Source organism: Fistularia commersonii, chromosome 30 (assembly GCF_037954325.1).
Source record: "Fistularia commersonii isolate RoL2024-O1a breed Wild chromosome 30, RoL_Fcom_v1.0, whole genome shotgun sequence".
Lineage (NCBI taxonomy): Eukaryota > Metazoa > Chordata > Actinopteri > Syngnathiformes > Fistulariidae > Fistularia > Fistularia commersonii.
In genome coordinates this window covers 3479231-3489560 of record NC_141313.1, presented here as the reverse complement: position 1 = coordinate 3489560, position 10330 = coordinate 3479231, and the positions used below count along the sequence as shown (strand labels likewise).

Here is a 10330-nt window from a genome sequence, read left to right as displayed (position 1 = left end):
TATAAAAGTATAGAAAAAACAACTAGAAGAATAGATAAATGTGCAGAAAGAAAAAAGTGAAAAGTGGAAAAAAAAGAGTTTATTACACTGTACTGTATAAGTACAGTGTAATAAAATAAGTACAGTAAGTACCTGACCTGGTACCTCAAGAATTCAAGACTTTTATTGTCATTTCACAGACTGCAATGAAATGAAAAAAAAATAGCAGCTCTCGGGTTCAACGGAATTAAAACACCCTTAAAAAGCAGGAAACAACACAACGAGACAACAGTAGCAGCATCTCTGGGTTAGCGATATAAGACAGAAGGAAAAAAAATGACCAACAATATAAGAATATAGAAAAAACAACCAGAAGAATAGATAAAGGTGCAGAAAGAAAAAAGTGAAAAGTCAGGAAAAAAAAAGAGTTTATTGCACTGTACTGTTTAAGTACCGGCCCCTGACCTGGTTCCTGTCCCCTGACGTGGAACCTCAAGAATTCAAGACTTTTATTGTCATTTCACAGACTGCAATGAAATTAAGAAATAGCAGCTATCAGGTTCAGCAGAATTAAAACGTTAAAAAGCAGGAAACAACACAAAAGGACAACAATAGCAGCATCTCTGGGCTAAAGATATAAGACAGAAAAAAAAGGCCAACAATATAAAAATATAGAAAAAAACAACTAAAGGAATAGATGAATGCGCAGAAAGAAAAAAGTGAAAAGTGGGAAAGAAAAGCGTTTATTGCACTGTACTTTATAAGTACCGGCCCCTGACGTGGTACCTCAAGAATTCAAGACTTTTATTGTCATTTCACAGACTGCAATGAAATGAAAAAACAGCAGTTCTGGGGTTCAACGGAATTAAAACAACGTTAAAAAGCAGGAAACAACACAAAAGGACAACAATAGCAGCTTCTCTGGGCTAAAGATATAAGACAGAAAAAAAAGACCAGCAGTATAAAAAAATCTAGAAGCAACGCCTCGAAGAACAAATAAATAAATATGCAGAAAGAAAAAAAAAAAGTAAAAAAAAAAGTGGGGGAGGGGAAGGAGTTTATTGCAGTGTACTGTATAAGTACCGGCCCCTGACCTGGTCGCGGCCCCTGACCCGGTGTTGACCCGCTCGCAGCCTGCAGGTGACGTCTCAGCCAATCACGATCCAGAGCGCCGTCCCGCCGTGTGAGGTGTGATAAGGGCAGAGCCGAGCTCCGAAGTGCTCAATGCCACCGCGGAAACCCGCCGAGACCTCCTCTCCCTCCGATCCCTCTTGCAAAGTAGTTCCCCTGCACGGAGAAAGTCTTCGGATGTCTCCCTTCTCCTCCTCCGCCGCCGCCGCCGCCCCGCCGCCGCCGCGGCCGCCGCCGCTGCTGCTGCTGCTCTCCCTCCTGCTCCTCCGGGGTTCGCTCGGTTCCGCAGCGGCTCCTCCCGGCGGAGAGCGGCGTCTGAGCGGGGAGCCGCCGGGCGTCGGCTTTAATAGTCTGGAGAACCGTGTGCAGTGCGGCGAGGTGTCGTGTGGAAAGGTGAGTTTTATGATCCATATCGGGGACGGTGGCCGGGATGCCGCGGGATCCACGGTCGCTCGCTCAGGAGGTTTGGGATAGGGGTTCCCACCCGTGGGACCCACACACTTTCACCCCACGCTAAATCCCCTCCAGTTTTCCCCATTTCTAACAACCTTCCACTTTCTTCACAACTGCAATTTCACCTGAACCGTCAACCGCTTCAGCTCAGACTTTCAGACTGAAGAGAGGGGTCCCTGCAGCAGGGGACCCCCAAAATGACACACACACACATGTTGGGGTGGGGGGGTCCTCTTCACACACACACACATCCAGGGGATTCAGCTCTGCACGTCTCCAAGGAGGGAGACTGGAAAACATCCCGCTTTTTATTTTTCTTTAAATATATATTTTTTTTACTACGCCTGTTAAATCATAAGATCTAGTTAATGTATGTCCAGGGATTCGTTATCTTATTCCTCTCCGCACACTCGCCTTCGGGCGCTGATTTGCGATAACCGCTTGTTTTCCAACTTCTTTCTTTTTTTTTTATTGCTTTTATAAAATCACTGATGTTAAATGGTTCATGTCAAGTCCCTTCAGGAGAAGTTAAACGGAGTGGAGTCGAGTGCCCGCCTCGTCCGGAGGCATTTAAAAGCAAAGAAGGGCGAATAATGCGGCCTTTACTTGTATTTTTTTATATCCCAGACTCTCCTACATTATATCTGCGAAACCTGTGCATATTGAAAACCAGAACCTGACCCGACCGTCCACAAACCGCCGCCTCCACGAGACTCAACGTCTTTCTTTCTGCTTATTCTCTCCCTGTTTTTTTTGCCCTCTTGCCATCCAGTGGTGTATATTTCTCATTTTTACTAAATGAGGCGACACTAAACACACAAAGTGTGGCATTCACAGATGCAAAATGTTAAAAAAATGAATGGCTCGATGGTTAATCCGAAATAGATGAGAAAGTAAACGCAATTTTGATAGCATTTTAACTTGAAAATTAAATCGTCACATTTCTTGACTTGTGATCTATATTTTTTATGATTATATCTATCAGTAGCAAGAACTTGTTTATTGTCATTTAAGTTAATAAAACATGGCAGTATTCCAAAAATAAGTGACTGAGAAAAGCTATCCACCGCACACCCACCGCACACACACACACACACACACACACAGACATGCACGCACCTCCGCCAGTCAAGTTAGCATTCTGTTAGCCGCAACACCTGCTAACTCCCCCAGCGATTGAGCAGCAGGCGAGGAAACAGCGCCGCGGTCGGGCATCGTTGTCGGAATGTGAAACTGCAGCCCCGGCATCGTCGCCGAAAGCCACCTGGGCTCCAGCTGCCCCAGTTAGCCAGCTGTGAGCCGCTGAAGTCGACCGAGGCCAAACCCGGTCAGGTTGTGCGAGAGCCACCTGGGTTCGCTCGGACCCCCGGCAGCTGTTGATTTTGCTAAATACCGCATTAGCGCTCTGCGCTAAACACCTGCTGACTCCTTTTAAAAATAACTCACTGATATAAACAAATATTGCTCACATTGTCCTGCATTTTCTCTTTTAAATTGACTTAATTTATCAATTATGACTTTTTAAAATCTTCTTCTTTCTCCGATTTTATATCTCCTCCCCCCCGTGGCTTTCCTTTGAAAGCTGGGCCCCCCCCCACCCCCACCCCACCCCCACCCCCCGGCACGTTTCCTCTCGGAAACAATCGGACATTTACTTTTGTCATCTCACGTTTTCCCGATGAAAGTAGCCGGCCGGTGTGAGCAGAGCAGGGACGGGAGATGACCAGGACGTAAAACGTTACAAGAAGAGGTTTTAATTTGGTATAAATCGATTTACGCTACAAATACATCCAAAAGCAAAGTGTAAAATACATCAAATCATATGTATCTAATGAAGCTATTGTTTTTATGATGAGCTGAGTTGGACATTATCAATGAGGGGGAGTTGGTCCTTGAACGTCAGCCGAGGTCTGCGTGAATGGACGGCGCGATAGCATCGACTGACACGAGCGAGGAGATAAAGGAGCGGCGCTCTGACGCTGATAGCAGAGACGACGCAGCGGATGTCCTGCGAAAGGAGTGACCGACTTTCACATCGTATTCGACCTTGCTCGGATTCTGAAATCTTTGTTTAAAAAAAAAAAAAAAAAAAAAAAAATGACACATGGTACACTCTTCAAATTGATACAATGTGATTTCACTGTTTGAGACAAAGGTCGTTTTGGGTGAAAACGGCTCGAAATCGCCCACGGGAGAAGGAACCCCCACACACACACACACACACACACACACACACACACAACATCTCTTCAACAGGGACGCCGCCACACCTTTTAATAATCAGAATTCAAAGAAAAAACAGTGTTTTCAGAGAATCCTGTCCAAACATGATGCAGCGACGGCCAGCAGTTTTGATATAAATCATGTTTTTATAGGCGTCGATCAACCCGGGTTATGTAAGTGTTGTTACTGGGGCTGGTTCTAAGGTCAAAGGTCAGAGGGCGCCGATCAGAAACCCCTGAGTCGAACAGGATTTTTGTGATTTATTGCAGTTTGATCACACCTTTGCTCAACACGGCTTGCCACCGTGTGTGTGTGTGTGTGTGTGTGTGCAGTGCAACCTGACAGATGCCGTCCACCAGCTGGTTGGCAACCACTCCGCCAACGCCATCGACGAGGCCCTGGGACACGGAGGCGGGGACACTCCCGGGTTGACCACCGTCGCCGCCGGCTGTGTCTTCTACCTGACTTCTCCGGAACAGGCTTGCGCCGCCGTAAGGCAGGGGAGGTGGCTGGAGGAAACCCAACACTTCCTGCAGGAGATCATCGGCGGCGGCTCACATGGGCACGAACATGAACACCAGGATGGCAAGAGCGAGCACGAGGAGCTCCTAGAACACGAGCCAGTGGAGCTGATCCAGCTGGAGACGCTGCTCCGTCGACTCGACCGACACTACCGGCCGACAGAACACCAGGTCTAACAAGAGAGTGCGGTGAAACTCACAATAACACGCTCATCTACAAGGTCATCGGCTTAATATCCGCTCCTGTTTTTCCTCCTCCGCGGTATCCAGGGTTGCGTGACGCCGACCGACATCATGAGCGAGGTCTCCGTAGCGCAGTGGGGTCACGTCCTGGTCGGCGTGCTGCGCCACGCCTTGCAGGGTCGCTGCTTCGCCGGCCAGTCCCTGCCCGATGAGAGCTTCTTTGTCCGCGACATCATGTCCCGACTCAGGTCGGAGAATTTCACCGAAGAAGGTAAGCGGCGCACGCGTGGGGAACGAGAACACGCACAAATAGACCAAACGGTACCATTAGGTTTTTGCGTCTTTGTGCTCCAGACCTGGGAGCTCTCATGCGGAGCCTGAATCTGGGACCCGGGGCGGGCGAGGACCATCACCACCACGACGAGCACGAGGATCACGACCACAGTGGACAGAGGCGGAGGAAGAGGAGTTTCCACGGGCATCCCGACGGCGCCGAGGGAAACGTCACCTGGGATAAGGTGCGTTCTGGACCGCGCATCTGTGAGAAACTCAGAAAACCTTTCCGTGATCCTCTGATCCGTTTCCTCCCGGCAGCACTGCTTTTCCGCGAACGAGCTTGTGCGGATCTTCGGCCTGGCCGGGAACGGCTCTTCCCAAGCGGCCCTGGGCCCGGCGGGCCTGGCCCGGATCAGCCCCGCGCTGGTCCAGCAGATCCTGGGCGGGACCTGCGCCCTCATGGCGCCGCCGCAGCCCGACGGGCTCAGCACGGCTGAGAGTAAGTTGCGAGCGAAACATCGCCGCGGGTCGACCGTCGCTATTTCAAGCTCGGGACGCGGTTCCTCTTCCTCCTCCCGTCTCCTGGACTCTTAAACATCCAAACCCTCCCCTCACCTTTCTGCAGGATACATCTACGCCACGATCGCCAACGTGGTGATCACGCTGATGTCCATGTTTGGCGTCGTGCTGCTTTTCTTTACCTCGTGCACCAGCGTCTTCCAACTGTGCATCCAGTTCTGCATCAGCCTCGCCGTGGGCTCGCTCACCGGGGACGCCCTGCTGCACCTGCTGCCCATGGTGGGTGGCTGCCAACCTTTTTTTTTTTTGTTTTCAAGATAAGATAAGATATACTTTATTGATCCCTAAATGGGAAATTATTTTGTCACAGCAACACAACAATGACACTATCAAAAAATATGAGTAAAATAGACAATTAAAAGATAGCAAAAGGCATCTACAAATAAATAAAAAGACAGCAGAGTGAACAACAGCAAGGGTAAGAATAAACAACAGAATGAAAAAAAATAAAAATAAAAGCGCTCAGAAGTCCCTGGAACTCAATCGCATACATTGTCGCCAACAAGTGAAGATTAGCTTATCTTAGCATAGATTAGTTAAAGAGTAGCAGTCACACAAAAACAAGGAACAGGAATCAAAACGCATTGGCGGCCATTTTGGATCTCAATTATCATGTCTTATTTGTTTGTGGACTCTTGCTGGTTAAAATCTCACCTTCCTCTGTGCGTCCAGTTCCTGGGTCTGCACGTGCACTCGCACGGCAGCGACTCGGAGTCCGGTCACAGCCACCACGTCGACACGGCGGACTACATTTATAAGATGATGGTGGTGTTGGCCGGGATCTACTACTTCTACCTGATGGAGGCCCTCTTTTCCCTCATCACCCGCAGGGACAAGGGCCACTGCCACGAGCTGCACGGGGTACGGGAAGGAGCCGCCCAGCAACCAAGGCTGTTGGGTTCACATTTCGTTCATAATTCTGGACGCGGACCCCCCTCCGATTTCATTCTTTCTCCTCAGGAAGAGTTGGAGCCTCACCACTGTGACCACGGGAAGGTGCTGGAGATGTATCAGCAGGAGAGAAGACAAAAAGCCAAGTCGCCGTCGGCTTCAAAAGCCAACCTGGTGAGAAACATCCTGGCGGTGCCTCTCAGGGGCGCCAGGGGGGGAGTCGATAACAATCGCAAAGAGAGGAAATCAGCGGGTCCTGGATCCAGACGCGGGTGTTTTTTCAGGGTTTCCGCAGATCCTTCAAAACAAATCAACTCGAGTCGAGCCTGATTTGAGTCTGATGACGCTTTTCATGCGGAGCGGGTCTGAAATTACGGATAAAAATTAGCTTCAACACAGGCGAGGAAACGCCGGCTTTTTTCCAGTGCAGAAACCTCAGCACAATGTGCGCGGCCTTCTGCCTCCACCGATTTGGGTAGCAAGAGAGGGAATGAGACGAAAAGATATAGAACGCTTTCAGGGTAATAGTTGAGATGGTATAATGGTAGCTGTTCGCTCGATGATAGCAGAGAGCTAGAGTACAATGATAGCTTATACCTTGATGCTAGCTGAGAGCTAAAGAACAATGATAGCTTATAGCTTGATGAGACCTGAGAGCTAAAGTGCAATGGTAGCTTTTCGCTTGATGATAGCTGAGAGCTAAAGTGCAATGGTAGCTTTTCGCTTGATGATAGCTGAGAGCTAAAGTGCAATGGTAGCTTTTCGCTTGATGATAGCTGAGAGCTAAAGTGCGATGGTAGGTTTTCGATTGATGATAGCTAAGAGCTAAGGTACAATGATAGCTTATAGCTTGATGATAGCTGAGTGCTAAGGTACAATGACAGCTTATAGCTTAATGATGGCTGAGAGCTAAAGTACAATGATAGTTTATAGCTTAATGATAGCTGAGAGCTAAAGTGCAATGGTAGCTTTTCACTTGATGATAGCCAAGAGCTAAGGTACAATGATAGCTTTTAGCTTGATGATAGCTGAGAGCTAAAGTACTATGATAGCTTATACCTTCATGATAGCTGGGAGCTAAGGTACTATGATAGCTTATACCTTGATGATAGCTGAGAGCTAAAGAACAATGATAGCTTATGTCTTTATGATACCTGAGAGCTAAAGAACAATTATAGCTTATAGCTTGATGATAGCTGAGAGCTAAAGAACAATTATAGCTTATAGCTTGATGATAGCTGAGAGCTAAAGTGCAATGGTAGGTTTTCGCTTGATGATAGCTGAGAGCTAAAGAACAATTAAAGCTTATAGCTTGATGATAGCTGAGAGCTAAAGTGCAATGGTAGGTTTTCGCTTGATGATAGCTGAGAGCTAAAGAACAATTAAAGCTTATAGCTTGATGATAGCTGAGAGCTAAAGTGCAATGGTAGGTTTTCGCTTGATGATAGCTGAGAGCTAAAGTGCAATGGTAGGTTTTCGCTTGATGATAGCTGAAAGCTAAGGTACAATGACAGCTTATAGCTTAATGATGGCTGAGAGCTAAAGTACAATGATAGTTTATAGCTTAATGATAGCTGAGAACTAAAGTGCAATAGTAGCTTTTCGCTTGATGATAGCCAAGAGCTAAGGTACAATGATAGCTTTTAGCTTGATGGTAGCTGAGTGCTAAGGTACAATGATAGCTTATAGCTTGATGATAGCTGAGAGCTAAAGTACAATGACAGCTTATAGCTTAATGATAGCTGAGAGCTAAAGTACAATTATAGCTTGTAGCTTGATGATAGCTGAGAGCTAATATTCGCAAAAGAAATAAGAAGGGTTAGAAGCTGCAGGAGATCACTTACCGATGAGTGCACACGGGATAGAACTGAGAGAATTCCATCCCTTAGCAGAGTTAGCCTGTGGCGGCGGGACTCTGGGTTAGCCTAGCGCTTCTCAGAAACGGCGGTCTTCACGCTGAACAAATCGAAATGTTTTTCAGTTTGGTGGCGATGAAGAAGAAAACCCTCCAAAGGAGCTGACCAAAGGTGAGAAAAGCCCTTTTCTTTTTTTTTCCCCCAAGTTTCTGATCCGCCGCTCATCCAACTTTCCCTCTGTCGCCGCGCAGAGCAGCGCCTGCTGCCCTACATGATCACCATCGGCGACGGCATCCACAACTTCGCAGACGGCCTCGCCATGGGCGCCGCCTTCTCATTGTCGTGGAGGTCTGGTCTGGCCACGTCCTTGGCGGTCCTCTGCCACGAGTTGCCGCACGAGCTGGGTGAGGAACACACACACACACACACACACGCACATACACACAAACAATACACTTTGTGACCTTCTCCCTTTCCTCCTCCCTCTTCCATCCAGGCGACTTTGCCATTCTGCTCCACAGCGGCGTCTCTATCCGCCGGGCGTTGCTGCTGAATATCGGCAGCGCCATGACCTCGTTCGTGGGCCTGTACATCGCCCTGTCCGTCGCCACCGACCTCGCCACCACGCAGTGGATCGCCGCCATCACCGCGGGTCTCTTTCTCTACGTGGGACTCGCTGACATGGTGAGGACCAGTTTTTTTTCAAGAGATTTTCTGCACAACTTTTTTTTTTTTTTCCGAGGTGAATTTGCAACCTTCTTCACCGACGCGCTCGAAACGAAACGCGCCCTGCTCTATTTATAGTCGGTGGCAGAGACAAAACCAAACGGCCGAGATTGCTCTTTTACGAGCACGGGTGATTTCAGATTTGAAAGATCCTCGCAGACCGGTCCCTCATCTTACACCCGTCTTTCGAGTGGTTCAGACCGCGTCTGGTCGCAGACTCCGTTGCCCCGCCTGCAAAACCCAGGAGAGCAACTTTTGTCCCCAAAGCGTCCAACTCCTCAGTTCTCAGAAACCCATAAACCCTTACCAGCCCCACCGCCAAGTGCAATGACGCTCATGATATATTTATTAAATAAATACAGAGCGAGCTTACTTACAATTTGCACTGTCCTGTTCAGTAATTTATTTATACATATATTTTTTTTTTTTAATTATTATTTATTTATCTATTTGTTTATTTTTTATTTTTTATTTTTTTATTTTATTTTTTATTTTTTTTGTATTTTATTGATTTTGCCCACCGCAGACAAATAAATGCTTCTCATTTGGAAAAAAAACGGGACAAACCCTCCCTGTGTCTTTCTCGCCAGCTGCCCACCATGGTCCACACCAACTCCAAGAGGCCGTGGCTGATGTTCTTGCTGCAGAACATCGGCCTGCTGACCGGCTGGGCCATCCTGCTGGTGCTGTCGCTCTACGAGGAGAATATCAGCTTCTGAAGCGACCGATCGGCTTCGATTGCCGTCGGTTCAGTTCATTTGTTATCCGACGGCTACCGAGGTAACGCACTCCTCCCGGAGGCTCAGATCCAAAGGGAGCCTTTTTCCAGCCGAGGGTCTCAATGCACCCTAACACCCCCCCTTTCTGGCCCTGGATGCGATAGATCTTCACCTGCGACCAAGTTGGTGGTTAAGATTTTTAAATGCAGATACAAGACTCTGGAGGAAAACTGGAATATCACTGTACATATAACCTTTTTGTTTTTTTAAAAAGAAAAATTACGGATAAAAATTGGAGTCACCCTTTTCAATTTATTTCAATTGAACCAGAAATTCAGCTAGTTTTCTGCTTATATCGCGATAACCCCACTACTAACACAGTTACTTTCTCTGTTTGTGCCATTTTTGTAATTTTTAAAATTTAAATTTAAAATCCCCCCCCCCCCCCCCCCCCCAACAATTTCCTGAGTATTTATTCAGAAAATTTTGAATCTTGGCCTAATACAGTGATTTCCCCTTCTGTTGGCGCTGGGACAAATTTGTATTCTACCGCTATGTATCGAGTTTAGTTTATTTTGTTGCAGCTTTTGAATATTGAAGAGATGTAATCTGTCCAAGCAGTTTAAACTCTTAATGTTTCATTATAACATATATTTCCTTCTTTCTGTTGTCTGAAATTAAATACTTGTAAAAACCCATTTGAGATATTTCTTTTCAGATTTTTAACTGAATCAACACCCAACTTTTTATTGTCAAACTGATGTTAAACTCACGCAAACTTTCAAGACCAGGG

At 47.1% G+C, this 10330-nt stretch overlaps 1 protein-coding gene across 1 annotated transcript; it reads left to right on the top strand.

Moving 5' to 3' along the window:
* The first annotated feature begins 978 nt into the window (after positions 1-978).
* On the top strand, positions 979-10330 carry slc39a4 (solute carrier family 39 member 4). Its single transcript, XM_086178468.1, has 12 exons — positions 979-1503; positions 4119-4478; positions 4578-4761; positions 4845-5008; positions 5085-5265; positions 5392-5564; positions 6018-6206; positions 6306-6410; positions 8218-8263; positions 8344-8496; positions 8589-8776; positions 9409-10330. The coding sequence occupies exons 1-12, from the start codon at positions 1204-1206 to the stop codon at positions 9535-9537; spliced, it is 2172 nt and encodes a 723-aa protein (XP_086034594.1). The 5' UTR covers positions 979-1203; the 3' UTR covers positions 9538-10330.

Coding starts and splice junctions, on each gene's coding strand:
- slc39a4 (XM_086178468.1), top strand. CDS start 1,204: ATGCCACCGCGGAAACCCGCCGAGACCTCCTCTCCCTCCGATCCCTCT. Junction 5,565..6,017: donor TGCTGCACCTGCTGCCCATG/GTGGGTGGCTGC, acceptor CTGTGCGTCCAG/TTCCTGGGTCTGCACGTGCA. Junction 8,497..8,588: donor CGAGTTGCCGCACGAGCTGG/GTGAGGAACACA, acceptor TCTTCCATCCAG/GCGACTTTGCCATTCTGCTC.